General features: G+C 38.0%; 1 protein-coding gene across 1 annotated transcript; it reads right to left on the bottom strand.

Annotated features, from left to right (window-relative positions):
* Nucleotides 1-2221: 2221 nt before the first annotated feature.
* Nucleotides 2222-18914, bottom strand: mrpl13 (mitochondrial ribosomal protein L13). The gene is made up of 7 exons (XM_041792486.1): nt 18768-18914; nt 14056-14179; nt 13634-13727; nt 13454-13514; nt 10375-10461; nt 9379-9500; nt 2222-2816 (listed from the first exon to the last, which is right to left on the bottom strand). Exons 1-7 carry the CDS (start codon nt 18792-18794, stop codon nt 2792-2794), a joined length of 540 nt encoding a protein of 179 aa, XP_041648420.1. The 5' UTR covers nt 18795-18914; the 3' UTR covers nt 2222-2791.
* Nucleotides 18915-19046: the final 132 nt, after the last annotated feature.

The following is a 19046-nucleotide window of genomic DNA, read 5'->3' as shown; positions in this document are numbered from 1 at the left end:
GATGCTGTAACGCTGCCACATAAATACACCAAAAACAGAGAAGATGATCATGGAAAACTCTTCTCTTAGCCACAACTTTCTCTGGTTGTGCTCCAAGGTGGATCTAAGAACATGTGGCGTACGCTGTTCCCCATGACCATTTGTTGCTCCTGGTGGAGCAACAAATGGAGCAGAAGGAGGAGAAGGAGGAGCAGAAGATTCTGCTGTGAGAGACGTAAAAATTTCAGCAGCCTCTGCTGCTTGAACAAAATCATGTAGTCTACCATTGTTGTTGCTGTTGTTGGCATAAGTTGACCATATTTTCAATCCTCCAAATAGGGACACTTAAATTTTATTGCAAACCCACATGTATGAGCTCATGATGTCTTTTTTGTCAGGACTCTTTTTGACACCATAGAAAGTACCTCAACAGATGAAGTAGCATCTTCCAAGATCAACTAAAACTTAAAATGTAATTAAAAAAACAAAAGGGTTGTGTGGGAGAATTTGGTGACCTGCAATGTGACTCTTCAGGCCTATCAGCTTTTTAAAATCTATTATCATTAATTTTACTTTCATTAATATTATTGATATATTGTTGTTGTTTAACAAAAGAAAGGGCCTAAAAAAACTGTAGCCAAATCTAACTTAAGCTAAAAAATAACACCAAATTGTGTGATTATCAATTTAAATATTTTCAACAAAGTAAAATCTTTCCCTACTGTATAGCAAATAAGTGATGCCCTCACGAGCGGCTTAAGTTACAGGTTACCGGCGTTTGCCTCACTGAAGTGGGTTCTAACAGAGCTATGCAGGTGTGGTACATATGAAAATGTTTTGGTATCTCCCTATTTCCGTTGGCTAAAATAGGGACAGGGGTTGTTCAAAACTGGGACATATTGGCATTTTTTTGTTGTTGTTTTTTTCCGGGACTGTCACAGGTAAATCAGGACATATGGTCACCCTTTTTTGGTAGGGTTAGTCAATGCAGGTTAAGGGGCTATGCCATGATCATTTAAGAAAAGATGCCCTCGGTTGTATACACAGGGGGTTGGCTTATATATATTTGTTCAATGTAGGATCAACTTTCTGGCTCCCAAAACGGCTGTTATCTATGGACAAAACACCGATATAATAAAAGACTTTAGAAGATACTCCTAAACCCATCTCCATGTGGACTATAAGTTTTAATAAACCTTAAACATTTTTAACGTTTGTCATTTAAGGCCAAAGAATTTGTCTCTATTAATTTTAAAGCTGTGAGCTCTTCTTTGGTTGCACTCTTTGATGACATGCAGTTATTACAGCCCTAGAAACGACAACCCTGGAAGGTCAGGGTAGTCTAGTCTTTCTAGTGACAAAAAAAAGCTTAAAAGGGAAATAAAGAGCTGAAGGAGGTGATGCCCTGTTAGTGTGAACACAGAGCTAAAAACAATAGGAATAGTTCACTTCATTCCCTTTTAGGGAGCCATTGCTCCTCCATATATATATGCATAGTGTCCATTTGGATTTTTGCTATATTGACATTCAGAATGTCGCATATTAAGCCTTTAAGGATTGCTGAATGGTTTTTGAAGTGCTTTTCTCTGTATTATTGTGTTAAGTTTGCTTCTTTTTACTAAATGCTATTAAAGCCAATCCCCCAAAACTGCCATTGAAAGCAGATCAAACAAATTTTTCTAATTTTACCTCAACACTGGAACACATTTCACCTTAAAAATCTAGCTGCCATCATAATTTGTCCTGTTATTTCTCATTGTGTTGATGTACTGGGTTTATTACTCAGACTTTAAGAAGGCAATTCTGCGCTGTTTCTTTTTTATTTCCATTTCTGTGGCAGCAATTTGCTTGCTGGTTGACTGGTGACCTCTAGCTGTAATGAGACCTGGATCGTTATTATTCAAAACAGAACCAGTGAAACCAGTAAGGACTGCCCTGAGTGTTAACTTAAACCATCTGCTTTGCAGTCTTTAAAAATAAGCACTAAAGGAACTCTAAGTGAAGCTGTGAGCTGGTCCTGGTTTATTTGATATTCAAACTGTTGAGCTTGAACAGGAAATGCGTCACCACCATGCTCCATAGTACAATATGAACTTATTTATTTTACATTTTGTTTGCTTTCATAACCAATAAATCTGTCATGAGACTATAAAACTGTTTTAGGTCATTTGTTCATCTTAAATTACATGAAATATTAATCTTTAATTTAATTTATATAAGAAAACAACTGGAGAAGGACAGGTTTAGTAAATTGTTTATTAGCCTATTTTACAGTTCACATAAAAAGAAACAATTCAGACTTAAATAACGCTGCACATGACAAAGCTCAGGAGCTTAGACTGTTAACATTTCTACTGAAAACACAACTATAACCTGGAAAAATTTGCACTTTTAAATGTTTTGCTGTGAAGCCACAAGCCACCAGAATCTACTCTTACAGCTTCTTTCAGGAACCTGCTCTGGTAAATGTATTTTCTCTAATCAGACTGACCTGCAGAATTTTTCGGAGCCACAGATCTCCATCTGCTCCTGCATGATTTAGGACTATCATCAGGGATAACACACCTGACATATTTGTATGGTATGTAAGGGATAGCACAGAGTTTGTGTGACTATTTTATTACTAAGCAGTAATTTAGCAAGGACAAGTTCTTTGATCTGAATGAAAAAATCTGAGTTCTTCCTCTGAAAACACCATAAAAAGCCTCGAATGTTGTCAAGCGTTATATAAATAGAGCAATATGTTGCTTTTGTTGTGTCTCTGACGTCAAAAAAACCCTTTGAGCTTTGGTAACGTTGGGCCGCCTTGATTTCATTTCATCTTGTAGTCCTCAGGTCTGTGGAGAAAACAAGACAACACATTAGTATGGAGAGGAAAAAACGTCTGGAAGGAACCGATTACGAAGAAAACATGGAGAGAAAGTGACAGATGAGGAACCAGAAAGATCCTATCTGTTTTCTTTTTTTTTTAATTCTCAAACTGAGACCAGACAGCATCCTCTTTTTGTGTTTTTTTTCCCACTTTAATTTGAGGCAGAGATTGCAGCAGACTGATAAAATCAGAGCTGCTGTATTGGATGTGATATGGAGTACAAAAATGTTATCAATTGTAATAGCTCTGCTATCAACTACAGCGGTATGTTTATGTTGTTGATTTTCTGTCGGAGCACTCGGAGCTAGTGTGTGTTTGTGTGGTGGAGAAGAGGAGGGCACATATCCAATAATCTTTTGCCTCTGCTCCAAGGTTTTCTGAGAGAATATTAACTATGTGTTTAATAAAGGGCAACGATTGAGCCGCCCTGGATGACCTCAGCCCTGTCTCCCCCGACTCACATATACACACATATTTGATCAGTAAAATGAATGAGAGCAGGAGTGAATATTAACTAGTCTGAGGCCCATCTCTTAAATAAACCAGGATTATTTTGACCTTGGCGACCACACAGCGACAGGCCTGAGCACACGCACTGATTGGCTGCGGAGATTGGACCAGTAAACAATAAGAAGTGGCTCATTCATCACTGAGCGCACACACTGACAGCCACGCTGAGCGTAACACAGACACGCCATACGCTCCTAAACAAGGCGCACACGCGTAAAAACACACAAATAGAAAATGAATGAAAAAACTGTTGGCTCACAGTCCTGTGTGTAAATTTAGCATCATAGCTTTTAATTTATACGTTCACATCAATCGTGCGGGGTGTTTATTCTGAATGTTTCTGAAGTTCCAGATGGAGGCTTTATCACATCTCAGTCACTGAAATGGTTTCATGAAGGTAGTAAAGCACTGGTAAGGGTCACTCAATTGCCTGCTGTGCAAACAGATGAGATTTTATTTATGGATTTCTGTCATTAAAGTGTGAAGAAGGTAAAAATGTTTCTTTAAGCTTTGAAATATTACTTTAAAACTCAACAGCTTTGTTCATTCAAGAAACACCACCAGAACAATCAAGCTTCCACAGAGCCCATTGTTAAAAACTGGACTGTTTCTTCAGTAGAAAGTGCTTCCACTGGAAGTCGTAAACAGCATGGATATTGGATCTTCAGGGCAATTCGAACATGGGTAAAAGTAAACTTTTGCCAATCTATTAAACTTTCAAATAAGTGCAGACTGATCTCCATTCCTTTCTATTATAGTGGGTTGGATGGATGACATTGTTTTCTCCAAAACCTTAACAAATGATATCACCAGCAACAGCATGGCTGGATACCTCTAGATGATGGAAATTAAGCATTGTTTATTTGGGTAACATAAAACTTGAGAAATGGTTCAAATGACAGTAATGATACAGTGAAATAGGTTGTTTGGAATCACATGATCACAAATGTCCACTGAGAGTAAAGCAGTGGGTGACAGCTGTTAGGAATGAGTGTGGATCATAAAGTTAAGAATGTTTTATTTACGCATTGAACGCTTTTCATAGTTTTAACAGCTCAAAACATGGCCATTTTGGTATCATAACTCTATTCAGAAAACACTTCCTGTACCCCAACGGGAGTTTTCCGCTGCTGTGTGACATAATTTGCAAAGGACTATAGCAGGGGTCATCAACTACATTTGTACAAGGGCCAGATTTTGTCCTGACAGGCACTTCGAGGGCCAGACTTTCCAATTAACTAAAATAAAATAAACATTTTGTTACCAAAAAAAAACCCCACATTATTTTATAAGTATTTGTATTCTCTTTCAAAATGTAATTTTTAAGCATTAACAGAAATATCCGTCCCCATCACCTATTGGCAATTGAAATATGTTAGCTACATATTTCTAGGACAGTCATGTTGTCCATCACTAGGTTTGACGCTAATATGCTGTATCTTTATTTGTGAAAAACAAATGGAGGAAGCAGGCCTTTTGTTTTGATTCCCAGGCAGGAAAATAATCCCACTTTCCAAGAGCCTCAAGTGAAAAGCTGACAGAGAAAACTGAAGATTTAATCAAGTCTGGATTGGTAAGTATGCGTGTAGCATGCATTATTATATGCATTATACTTAAATATTATAATAGCTGACATGTTTGATTTCTGTAAAAAAGATAAATGGGTCAAACACTAAGTCATTCCTGATAAAATAGGTACAATTATAAATGTTTCGGGGTTGATTTGTTGACTGCATGGATTAAAAGACACAAGATGCCATAAAAACCACATCTTTTTTTTCCTCCCCACATTTTTTCAATTCATTCATCTTTTGGGGGCTGGATGGGGACCTTAAGGCCCCCAAGCCGCCAGTTGATGATCACTGACCTACAGTCTGTCCACACATGAACAGTTTAAAAAAGGGGTTTTAAAACAGCTCCTTCTGTCAGCATATTCTTGACAAAACTAAACACATAAGTTGTAATACCTGTGACACCACTTACTAATTTGTTGGCCACAGTTTTTAAGACCAAAGGTTGGATTTGGCAGTTGATTTTCTGGTTTATGGACACAGAAGAGAGTATATTGGACAAGAGGATGAAGCAGAAGTGAATTCAGCAAGGTAGCAATGTTATTCTCATCTTATGTTAGCGCTACATAGCTATCAGGGTAAAACCATAATATCTTTCTGGCTGTAAGAAAATGCAGTTACCAAACATGATTAAAATACTGTAGAAAGAACATTTTAGATTTTTCCCAAGGCAACTTGTCAAGCTCAAGCCATCTATCCCCATTGCAAATAATGTATTTTACCCTAGGTATGATTGTTAACTGTAGAATGATCGTTGTCCTGTACTAAAGAAGACCACGATAAGCATTTCCTTTATAGACTTCAGGGAGCCGTCTGTTGCTGGCCATTAGAATGATTGCAGATGAGTGACACCTCAACAGTGGCTCCTTTAAAGTCTTACAGGTTACATGATCATTTCTTGTTTAAATCCACAATCAGAAACATAAAAGTGGTCTGATTCTGTCTAACATTAGTGTTGTAAATAAGGTTTTTAAGATGAAAGAAATGTCTGGAGAGAGAATGTGGAGCAGTGGTGTCACTGTCTGACACCAGGAGTCACTTAAAGGCTGTTCAGTGAACTCGGTTGTTGAACTACTGCTCCTGTGGATGGAGAGAAACTACCCTGACCTGGATAAACAACTAGAAGACGTCGGGCTAGATGGATTGATGGACAGTGAGGGGGGGTGCAGAGCAGGTGGAAGAGAGAATGCTTTCACTTAACCTGTCGGGATGATGTTTACTAAAGGTGAGGCCAGGGAAATGCAACTGCATGACAATATGGAGGCATGGGTCATGATGTCAGTTTAATCTCCAGCAGGAAAATACTTTCCTCAGAAAGCCATGAATATGATTATGCTGAATAACAGATGCTCTCTTGCCCCCGACAGAGAAACCCTGAACGTCCGGAGCAGTCAGAGAGAGGTGGAAATAACTGACCTTCTACACATGAGTTTGTGACATTTAACATTTATATTCAAGAGTCTGGGACTTTACACAGAAAGTTTCTGATACACAATACAACTAACATAAGCTACAACTACACATGTGTGCAGAGAACAACATGGATGTCATGTTACATCACCTCATTTATGCTCTCAGAGAGCAAGACAGTAAACGTTTAACTAAGGTAGAAGAACAGTATGCTTTTCTCCAACTGAACTCATACAGGACCGAATGACTCAAACTGATAAATCAAGCACCGCTCCTTTTTCTCTGTGCAAAATGCCACGTACTGGCAGCGTTCGGTTGGCTGTCGATCATTCACACCACAGCAACATGTGTTTGTAGTTAAAATGATAAATGTAGCATTTTATTTTTTCCTGCACGTCTCAGAAAAGTGTGAAAAAGTCATACTGGCCTCTAAAACACTGGCTAGCTCTCAAACTGGATGTGTTCATGCATACGATGTTGCTTAGTGGGAGCATAAAAATAACGCAGGACTGTGGAAAATCATGGCACTGTTCGCTGCTGGCAAAGAAAAAGCAGCAATATGGGCGCATTTAATCCCACATCCTCATTAACATAAAGATTTTAGTCTGCTGGTAAGCGATCAGTGACATACCACCCACTGTGCATCTCCTCTAAAGTCAAGTTCACCGTTTCATTCTACTCCTCACCATCTGCTGTGGATTTTAAGGCTGGATTCCTTTAGAAACTAGATACAAGGTGGTATCTTTTATGTTAGTTTCAGTTCATTCTCTCTCATCTTTGAAGTATCTGGAATATGTATTTTTAACAGATATAGCTGAAGTGTTTTTATTACTAATAATGACATTATTAACAAGTACATTTTATCACACCTTGCTTCTTTGTGACTGCTCCAGGGGCAAAAATGTAAGACAGACTGCATTCAGATCTACATTGCCTCCTTGTGGCTGCTCTTAATTAGTGCAAAACCATGTAAACATGACTGTGTTTTTACATGTGTGTATTACTGGTCATGGGGCAAAGGCCCTCAATCATTTCTATGTGTATTTGATGAAAACTCCACAATCCTTTTAAGCTTACATGCCTGTTAACTACATCCTTGTTTACTGCTCTGTGATCTTCAGTTTACCAGGGTGTTTAAATTTAGCTTAGCTGCCAAAAAAAGTTAACTGATTTGACAGAGGTCTTTCAATAAATGTTTTACACACTGGAGCGAACACATAAATGTATAAACCAAGGAGACAGTGGCATAAAGAATGAATTTAAATGTGGATTAAACATTAATCTTTCTCAGTTTTTGCCTTTATTTTTAAAGATACCTACAGGTGCATCTAAAGAAATTAGAATGTCATGAAAAACTTCATTTCTTCCTGTGCCTTAATTTAAGAAGTTAAATGTCCATATATTCTAGATTCATCTACAAAGTGAATAATTTCAAGATCTATTTTATTTTGCTCTTGATTATGGCTTACAGTTCACAAAAATAAAAAGTCCACTAACTCAAATTATTAGAATATCACAAAACTGCCTAAAAAGGGTTTATAATACAGTAAATGTTGACCATCTGGAAAATTGTGCTCGTGTATGCACTCAGTAAATGGTTGGAGCTCCTTTTCCACAAACTTCTTGTAGCCCATTTCCTGGACACATCTGTGTATGTATGGTGGCTCTGAAACACTGACCACAGCCTCAGTACACTCCTTGAATTTGCTTTGTTTGACAATCCTCTGAAGGCTGAGCTAATCCCTGTTGCTTTCTAGTCAACTTCCCATGAATATGCAGACAGCCTGCCCCAGTCTGAGAACAGCCTGCCCTTACAGCAATTGTGATGTTGATTGCAGTTGTATGCACTGAACAAAAGTACGAGAATGAAGGCTCAGAAAACCAAATTTTCACACAATATTCTGATATTTTGAGATGGAGCATTTTTGATTTTCATGAGCTGTAGGCCATGATCGTCAAGAGCAACAACAGAAACATGAAATATTTCACTTTGAGATGAATCTAGAATTTATAGAAATTTAACTTTTAGATGTTAATCACAGCAAAAAATCAACTTTTCTTTTTAAACGCACTGTCCTAAATGTGTTATACTTTGATATTTCTTAGTTACAGCATGCTTTAAATAATACAATTTCTGTTGTTTTAAGCCTAATAGTATAGGAAGTTCTAAGATTTCCAAGAAAAACAGATACACCATCATATTTCAACCAAAAGCTTCCAAAAATAGAGAGAGTGGCATGTGTCAATGGGTGATTAGATGAGAGTGTGCCCTGTTGCTAAAACAGAGCAGTGATAGAGAGAGAGATGTTATTTCCATGAAATGAAGGAAGATATGGGATTTTGTCTGGCTGATGCAGAAGACAATACGTCTTCATGCCTGCTGCATGTCTCTCCACTCCGCCCTTTTCCACAACCCTTTATCCTCACTAAATGTTCAATTCTCTGGTTAGAAAATGTGTTTTATCCCTTTAGCATCTGTCAGCTCACGTTAACGTAAATGTCAGTTACAGTCAGATAGAGAGCAGAGGAGACAGACGGGGATGTCTCCTGGTCCTTAAAAGTTTGCTTTTACATCCTGTACTGTGGACTGATTACAGCCTCACAGACCTGCACAAACACTACAACTCATAAACTGGCTTAAGTAAGAAAAATAGACATTAAAGACTGAGAGCCAAAACACTGTGGCACTTCTTCTGGTTCATTAATTTTTATTTGATTGCAGGCAGACCCTGCAAATTATTTTTTGGAAATCGTATTTATTCTACCATATTACTCTTTAACAGAATGGCAATTTTTGGTATGTGTTAACTGTTTAGAGGACCTTTCTTATATGCAGGTTGGGGATCGTTTTAAAAGAACAAATTTAACAATTTTGGGTGTCAAGGAAATCATTTCTGTTGCTGTGATATTGAAACAGGTATTGATATAGTTTGATTTTACCTAGTACCCTATCTAATTCTAAATTTTGGTACTGCGATCACTCTCATAGATGGTATTTTTTGCATTTCATCACAGACTGTTTGTGTTTGTACATACGGTGTCCACAGCCTGGGGAAGGCATCTATCTCTTCCTGGGTGTACTCGCTGAGCTTCCTGGGGATTTCTCTGGGCTGAGGCAGCTCCTCTGTCAGGTTGGCAAGGATGTCATCTGGCAGCTTCTGTTTAAGGAGAAGCAGAACATGTCGGAATTCAAAAAAGGACAAATTCAAGGATGAAGGAAGAAAATAATTGAAAGGAGGGGACATAAAAGGAAAGTGAGAAGAAGAAGCAGTTCTGAATTTGTTTTAAAAGATTGAAGGGAGCTTTAGGTACATCACTCTAGTGTTGACAGCCATCCTTTTTAATATTCATTACACATGGGTGTGTGCCTCCAGATTCATTTAAACGGTGGCCTACAGCTCAGAATAAAAGATTAAAATAGTGACAAAAATCACAAAACCTTCCAAAATACTCAAAATGCTTTGAAATGAAGGCAGGGCTGCAGACCATCACAAGGATCACACAGCTTATCTGAGTTTTACTCTGTGTAGCATTAATACTGCTTTGAATATCAAAACTTTAACAGGTATCTGCTTTTTCTTCACATCTAAAATGTAACACCCAATGACTCTTTTACATTACAGGTCAAACCATGAATATATTTTTCTTCTTTACGTCTCACATCCCTGGAGCCTTAATGTCATTAACATTATCTTGAATTAATCAAAGTTACATTCTGATAACATTTGGGCACGACACCAGTACAGCCATTAACACTTCTGACAGAATATTTATGGGCTGTAAACTCAAAAAACAACACGCTGACAGATAATCAATGTCTCAGCACAGCTAAAGGGAACTGCTGTGCAATAAGCCCCTTTTGTGTATGATGCATTTCTTTCTTGTATCTCCAAAATTATATCAGTACAGTCCTCCTCACCAGGTGTCCACTTTGTAATTGTCCTCTATTAGCCTGCATGACTCATGGGCTGGCATCAGGTGGTCTTCCTAAAGACTCATTAGCTGCAAGAGACTGTAAGAAACTGGACTTACATCATCAGGAAAGATGTGTAACCGCTGCATCATTGTCCGTCGGAGTAGATTCTTAGGGAGCATGCCGTAAACGGCTAACTTCACAATCTGGTGAGAAGAAGCACATTGAAAAAGGTTGACATAACATCTGCTCTCATAAAAAAATCAAGTGTTTAAGCAACCTTGCATGATTTTTTTCAGCACTTCCAAAATCATATTTCTCAGGGCGAGGCTTGTTGAATTAGACTTGGAGAACGTTACAGGCCGAGATATTGGGCAGAAATTCTTGGAAAAAGATGTTGGACAGAGGCTGTGCTGACAAATCAGTCATCTGTTCAATTCCATTTGTCCCCTGTTGCTCGCCAACCCTCCAAACCTCATTTTTGCTAAACCGCCATCAGGACACACGTCTGCAGTCGCCGGCTGGACGACAGCCTGCATCAACAAAGAGCCAACGGCAGAGTGCATGTCTTTCTGAGATTTGTAAAATACAGAATGGAAACTAGTTCATGTAATCCTCAGAGTTGTATTCCACTTGACAACAGATTTTTTTGTTACTTTTTTTAGCTGCATGTAAAAAGTCTACAAATTGTTTAGTTTCATGGAGAATGAATTACAGCCTTGATGCAAAATTTAATTTACAGATCCACTGATAATTGGCCTGGCTTATATTCCGCTGATCATCTGTGCTGGCATTTTATTTTACCAATCGGCAACAAAATTAAGCATCTAAAAGTGTGCTGCATTGGCTCTGCTGCATGTGTGTCTTCCACTCTGGCTCTGTTCTCACAATCCCTCACCTAATGTCCCATCAATGACACTACATGGGTTAGGGTAATGTGCTATGTTGCACACTGAAGCCTGGGTTTCACTGATGACATGCATAGAGACAGGGCAGGTTGAAGTTCTCTTTGGAAAGGTCATGTTACAGATATTTCCAAAGTTAGGAACCTTATAAGCCTCCACACTGAAGGTGCAAAAACACCTGCAAAACTGTTTCTATAACAACAAGCCTGCCTAGTTTCACAGTTACACCACAGAAAAAGACCAAAAAATGTGCTATGTTTCAGTGATAAGGTGAGCCAGTAGTGCACTGACCAAGTGTTGATCGGGATTAAATTTACATACAGAACATCAGTTAATGTTATAGTTTTAAACAGTATTGGCGCTAGTGCAACAGGGACTTATTTAAGCTTCCAGTCTGCAAATGTAACATTTTATTTGATGGGGTTCTCATCAGTTATATATAACATTAGCCCACAGTAGGGTAAGTTAATGTCGAGTCTCTAAAGTTGATAAGTAGGGCTGGGGGATATATTGAGTATACTCGATGTATCGTGGCTTTTGCCACGCACGATGTATAAAATGACAATATCGTGAACACTGAGTTTAAATTATGTGGACGTTTTGAGCCGTCAGCGTGCATTTCTCACTAGAGTTTCGCTTCTCCCATTGTTCCTGAACACATCTCTCACAGCAGACAGCTCTCTCTTTCCCCCGCCCATCCAGTAAACTCCGCCGCACATGTGCATTTTTGTATCAACAGCGAGAGAAGCAAGGGAGAGGAAGGTAAACAGAACAGCGTGGCGAGTTAGTGGTGAAGGGATAATGGTATGTGGCTGCTAACCTCCAGTGAGGGGTTATCTTAATGCTTCAGTATACCAAGACATTTTAGAAAATGCTTTGCTTCCAACTTTGTGGCAACAGTCTGGGGAAGACCCAACTCTATTCCAGCATGACTGTGCCCCCAGGCACAAAGCAAGGACTAGAAAAAAGTGGTTTGATGGTTTCAGTATGGAAGAACTTGACTGGCTTGCACAGTGTCCTGACCTCAACTCCATCAAGCCCCTTTGGGATGAACTGGAACAGAGATTGTGAGCCAGGCCTTCTTGTGCAACATCAGTGCCTGACCTCATAAATGCTCTACAAAACGAACGGGCACAGAAACACTGCAAAATCTTGTGGAATGCTTCCAAGAAAAGTGGAAGCTGTCAAAGCTGCAAAAGGGGGGCCAACTCCATATTAACTTACATGTGTTTGAATACAATGTTATTACAGTCCCTATTGGTGTAAACATTAGGCGGCCAAATACTTTTGATCATATCGTGTGTGTTCCTGCTGTAGGCAGTCATGTAATTTGACAACAATCAAACATATTTCACATTTATGTGAAGACTCACATCAACCTTAAAAAAATAACCTGTTTGTAGTTATTTATTGTTAAAAAGACTGGAGGCAGAATATAGCATTTTAAATCTCTTCTTTGTTGTCTAAAAAGTATCTTGTGACCCCCTCTTTGTTTTGTGACCCCAAGGGGATCCCAACCCCCACTTTTGGAAACACTGTTAGTGAATATGATTAGCAAAAGCAGTATTTTAAACCATAAAGAGCTCTAAAGAACTCTACTGCAGCATCACACTTAATGTTATTTCAGTTTAAACTGTTAGACTGAATCCACTTTATATTTGTGTTTGTGTGTTAGAAACTCCCATGGAACTATCACATCCAATTTGCAATAATTTCTTCAGCATACATGTTCCCACATCAACCAGTTAAGATTGTTTTGTTTTTCTTAATAATAATAATAATAATAATAATAATAATAATTAATGAGCCTTAGTGGCAAAAACAGAAATACAAACTAATGATATTCTTATTCTTCAGGCACACAAACTACTTTTATGACAAAGCTTTCATGTTTTGACTACAAATGTCTGGTGCTTATTATTTTAAAAATGTGCTACCTAGGCCACATTAAGTCCTGAATGTGACACAATGAGACATCTCTGAAACCATGAATATGTAACACCTTAAACTGAGCATCACAACCAAACCATCATAGGCACATATCCATGGCTGGTTAATCCCTGCTCTCCACATTAACATGCTCCAGCAGCATGTGTAAAGGAAGGGGATAAATGTCACCACACCTACACTGCTCTGCACATGCCTGACACAGAAATTAGACTAATCTCTAAGAATGTAGCTGAAATTATACATAAAGTATAGTAAAAATCCACTGGGAGAGGTATGTGGCAGCAGCATCTTTGACATTTAGAAGAAGAGTTTTTAATAGTAATAACTGATAGACAACACTTACAGCTTTTGGGTCCTTTTGGTGCATTTGGGTGGCTGTGAGTTGTTTAAATCCACCTGGATACCTTTGGGGAGAAAAGATCATGTAAGTTGAAACCAGTATTTTAGCCCTCCACAAAAGTGTATCAGATGATGGAGGAGGTAATGATCCACAAATAACAGTGATGACTCAGGATGAACTTACCCTGTGTGTGATGAGTAGACTTTCTGCTCCCATTTGTTTCCAGAGAAAGCGATGTGTCGTGAGTTAATTACAACAACATGGTCACCAATATCACCTGCATGGATAAATAAGAGGTTTTTTGTCAGGCTATTGTGAAGATAAAATGGCTAAAAGAAATACTACACTGTATTTTAACATGAAGACAACCAACAAAGATGTATTTAGTATAACAGTTTGAACAGCATGGGCTTCATGAAGTGACAAAACCAAATTTCAAAAACTAATATCCCTTTACCAAGCATCAACAGAAAGGCAAACATTTTTTGCGTTTTATCCTCCAGTGCCATCATGTGGCCGTTCCATCCTACAGCAACAACTTTAACCTGAATGTTTGCTGGTTTCCTAAAAAGAGAAAAGTCGTTTGTAACAGATTGAACTCTTACTCATGGCATGGTAGATGGGCTTGTGTTTCCCCTGTAATCGAATAGAGCACATGGAAGCGATCTTCCCTGGAGGCTGCATCCTAGCATCGATCAGGAACCAGGAGCGAGCAAAGGTTGCCCATTGCTACAATTAAAAAACAGACAGAAACAGTTTTAAAATAAACTATTTGTCACTTGTTTCATTTTTTCTTCATGTTTAATGTTATAAATCTATGTAGAACACTTTGATTTAAAACAGCCTTCTGAATATGTTATTATCACCCAGATTCAGATTCAAACAATTGTATTTATCCCAAAGGGCAATTTGGTTTTGCAGTCTGGCCAGGTCACACATACATTTACAAACAACCGCACACAGGAAATGTCGGACAATAAATAGATAGTACACTGACAGACATGTTCATTGGCATGTTCACCCCCTTTTGTGACCCCTCTAGAGTTGTCACACCCAGAGTCAGACAAAGATTAAATGCACATTTAAGCACAGCAGCAGATAACAGGAGCAAATTCATTAGATACATTGAGGTGCATTGCAGGCAACACTGTCAGTCTACATTCATAATGTGTATGAAAGAGCCAGCAGCATAAGAACACAGCTTATATGATAACAAGGAAAACAAAGTAATACAAAGTTTTCTATCCATGAGACTACTATTAATCTCTAACAGCCTGATGGCAGAGAGAATGAAAGGTTCGATAAAGTAGTGGCGTGAAGGCATTAAAGTGAACTCAGAGGACAGGATGTGGTCATCAGGGGGAAATATTCCTTAAGCTTGTTGGACCACCTGCCTCTCTCACAACTAATGCAGATCTCTTTGCTGGACTCTTGTTATTTTGGAGCAGACTTTAACAATACTGTAAAGACTGTACACGTTTATTATAACTGTGTTAACACATATTTAGGCATAACGGATTCAAAGACAGGAGCAAATAGGTAAAAGGCCTTTTCACTGAAGATATTTACTAGTCACTGGTTTAAGATTTAAAATGAAGCAATGCTTGATTTAATTTGGGAGCTTTAGGGTTTAGGCATGCTGACAGACCACACTGATCATGCACTGATCTTTCCAAATATTTATATGGGTTTCTTCTTAAAAATCTTCCTTTGTCTGAACCATTACATTGATATGATTACAATTATCTTTATAATTGTGGACTGTTGATTATCAATCAGTATTGCTTATTAGCAATCAAAGAGGCACAGCACTGACAGAAAAGTGGCAATGTATTTGGGCTCTACGGCCCCAAATTTCCAAGGAGGTTATGTGATCGGGTGGGTTTGTTCATTTGTTCATTTGTTTGTTTGTTAGCAACATAACTCAAAAAGTCATGGACAGATTTTCATGAAATTTTCAGAAAATGTCAGAAATGGCATAAGGAAGAACTGATTAGATTTTGGGAGTGATCCTGATCACCGTCTGGATTCAGGAATCTTTTAAAGGATTCTTTACTACTGGGAGATAGGGCTAAAGGCGGAAGTCTGCGCTGTTACCACTTTACTAGGGATGGGAAAAAATATCGATTAATCGATGCATCCCAATACCCCCCCTTCAATATCGATTCAGCAAATCCTCTGAATTGATTCACCTCCTGGCCAGTGGGGGTCACTGTGCGTGTGATTTGTGTTGTGTGGACAGGGGCCACACTTGACCAAACAACAACCATGTTATGTGAGGTTTATCACAATTTCCAAGAGGAAAGAAATATTATTTAAGTTAACATGCACTTTAATTTTTCAGTGTTTGTACAGACATGTCATGTTTTTACTTTTGTACTTATACACAAATAATCATTGTGCAAATTTTTATTTTCAGATGTTTTATTGCTCAAAAATGTGAGGTGACTTACCACATATGTTCACATGGGCATGAAAATAATTATTTAAAAATTTTTAAAAGGTTATTTGTGTATTTCCACTTCTTACTGAATCGACATCGAAGCATTTAAATCAATATCAAATCGATATCGAATCAAATCGCAACCTAAAGAATGGAAATCGAATTGAATCATGAGGTTCTTAACAATACCTAGCCCTTCACTTTACACCAAGGGATGGCGGACATGAGTAACTTCAATCCCAGCAGCATTTTTGGTGTGTAACTATTCAAAGTTTTGGAGTTTATAGAGTTTGAAAGACGCTCACTCGGTCGGGGAGACAAGTCGGGGCATAACAGAGAGGAAGACAGCAAATTGTAGCGAGAATACTCACAATGCTGGGAGAAAAAGAGGAATATTCACCCTCTGCCATGACTTTCAGTCATCTGGTGAGACCATGGGTGCTTCCAGCATGACAGTCCACACATAGCAAAGCCAATGCTTTGCCTCACCGTGTCTCCCCCCCACCAGGGAGGGAGTAATAGGTGAACCAGATTTTGGGAGTGATCCGGATCACCGTCTGGATTAGGGCTGCAACTAATGATTATTTTTTATGTTAACTAATCTATCAATAAATTTCCAGATTAGTCGATTAATCACAGTTTTTTGGCATACTATTGTGGATCCCCATTTTACGTAAATAGTAGCAATTTAAATAGTAGCAGTTCACCTGCCTTGTAGGTTACAAATAACTAAAGGATGGCTTTCTTTACAGTGACTGGTATGTCAATAAAAATAAATAAAGCAAATAGCCCATCCAAAGTCCAAAAGTACAAATAAAGCTTAATGTAAACAAATCAAACTTCCAGCCCAAGTGACTGAACAACAGATTATAATTTCTTTAAACTGCAGAGCAGGAACGTGAGCATGTCGACATGTTCTGGTGTGAGGCTGGCTCTCCTCTTTGAGTAGGGAACTGCAGTAACAGTATTTGATTTTACCAATATCAAAAACAATAATACGATGCGTTAGCACTTAAATTTCCATGTCGACTAATTTTTATAGTCGAGCAACTAATTGTTGCAGCTCTAGTCTGGATCCAGGAATGTTCTTAAAGGATTCTTCACTACTGGGAGATAGGCCTAATGGCGGAGGTCTGCGCTCTCTGAGTGCTTTTCTAGTTTATAATAGCTTTAATAGTCGTGGTATTTCAGATGTTTAAGTGAATTCAAATTCAACTTGAATTGCATTTATCACTTTTATACTTTTATAATATATTTTTCTCTTCTTTGCCATTACTTTTGCTGATGCTAGTATTACAATGACCAGTTTGTATGGCTGTTTCTGTTATCATGGACATTGGAGGCTTGCTGCTGTGGATCTGCCCTTCTTCAATTGATTCATCATCCAACATCATCCTTACATCTATTATTAACACTAAAATAGTTCAATTTAATCTAGGAGCAATTGTAATTTACATATAATTATTAATAATAGTTCTCTATTCCAATATAGCCTAGCTACTAATGCTAATATTGCATTGTTTTGTTTAGAATCAGCCATAGTTGTCATTTCTAATTCTTCACCTATTGCTACAGTCATTATTGATGTTATTAGGTACGTATTACATAATCGAAGACGAAGAACACGGTGGCTGTGAGTTTGTCTTCAATTTATTGTTTTGCCGTTTCTCTTGTCCTTCCATTTGATCCCCTTCTACACTCTTCCTACTCTTTCATTAAAGTTTTTAATTTTAGTTCTTAATTTCAGTTAAGTTTTTCCTGCGGTTTTTTTTTTTAGTTTAGTTTAATTTTTATTTTGCAAAAATGCTACACTTATGCTTAGTTTTTTAATTTGTTTTCATGCTAGTTTTGTTTTTTCAGCAATATGTGATACTTGTCAGAGACAAGACCTTAAAGGTCCAGAAAAAGTAAACATCGTGAAAAAAATTTCTAACAGGCTGTCTTTCACTTTTCATTATATCCATTCAAATTTGAATACAACTAAAATTAATCATTGTGTGAAGTCTTCTTCAATCAAACCAGGCCCCTTTATCCTTCCTAGGCCTGGGTGTTCATGTCAGTCAGTCTGCTACTCTCAAAAGCCTAATACAAGGGTATTTTGTCGAAAATGTTATTTTAGTTTAGTTTTGTTGTAAGCACAGAATTAAGTTTCAGTTAGTTTTTGTTGTTTTTTGTAAAGCCAAGTTTTTATTTAGTTTCAGTTAACTAACTAAACTGATTTTTGCACTAATTTGTTTTTTTAATTATTTAGTTAGTTTCCGTTAACTATAATTACCTTGCCCCTACCACAGTAACTTTCGGTACCAACACATTTTCTCTAGATGGACAGATTTTATTTATAAGCAAGTAATTCATCTTATTCAGTCAACAAGGAGAAATGAAAACCTCCATCTGTGCTACGAGTAAATACACTACACTGTCGTGAAGATGTCTGAATAACAAAAACGTTATTTAATAAACCAGTGAATAATTCAACAGGATAATGTTTATGTCCGCACAAGTGACAATCTTCAGTCTACTCTTCTCAAGCAGAGGGGGTCAGAGGCTGATAGCGCCTGTGGTCTCCGTCTGTCCGGATCTTAAGTGTTGAGGTTTATTACGCTTTGAGTAGATATAACCTTGAACCTATTTAGTGAGCGCTTTTGTAGCTACTGAGGACTGGCAGCAGCTTACCTGGACAATAAACTATTTCAGTAATAATCAAAACTACATCACACACACTGCTGCTAGCTCTTTAGCGAAGCTGTTAGCTGCCTGATGGCTTTTTAAGACCAAATCCTACTGCAATGTGATATAAAACTCGTATAGCGAATCCGTTTTGTGAACGAAAAAAAAATGAAATAAAGCATATCATATATAAAATGTTTTTGTTACCTGAGCAGATCTAGAGAAACTTGACATCTTGAGGACACTAACAGCACATCCTCAAAACATTTGACCCCTTCACCAACGTGAACATCAGTCCGCCTGGTAATTTATTCCGGTTGACACCAAATATGTGACTCGCTGACTTCGCCATTCCTATGTTTCTTCACTTTTCATCCCTGGGAAACTAACGTAGCAAAATCAGCTTTCATTTTGAAACTACGACTATTTTTTCTATTACCACACCAGGCGGTAACCTTAAACTGAGAGTTGAAATTAAGCATTTGT

The sequence above is a fragment of the Cheilinus undulatus genome, linkage group 8, assembly GCF_018320785.1.
Source record: "Cheilinus undulatus linkage group 8, ASM1832078v1, whole genome shotgun sequence".
Classification (NCBI taxonomy): domain Eukaryota; kingdom Metazoa; phylum Chordata; class Actinopteri; order Labriformes; family Labridae; genus Cheilinus; species Cheilinus undulatus.
The sequence above is the reverse complement of the archived record's forward strand: the minus strand, read 5'-3'. Positions and strand labels throughout refer to the sequence as shown.

Bases quoted from the DNA above. Each gene is read 5' to 3' on its own strand.
- mrpl13 (XM_041792486.1), bottom strand. From the start codon at position 18,794: ATGTCAAGTTTCTCTAGATCTGCTCAG. The intron at 10,462-13,453 runs GTAAGTGTTGTC...TCTTCTCACCAG, and splicing joins ACCAAAAGGACCCAAAAGCT to ATTGTGAAGTTAGCCGTTTA. The intron at 9,501-10,374 runs GTAAGTCCAGTT...CTCCTTAAACAG, and splicing joins TACACATCTTTCCTGATGAT to AAGCTGCCAGATGACATCCT.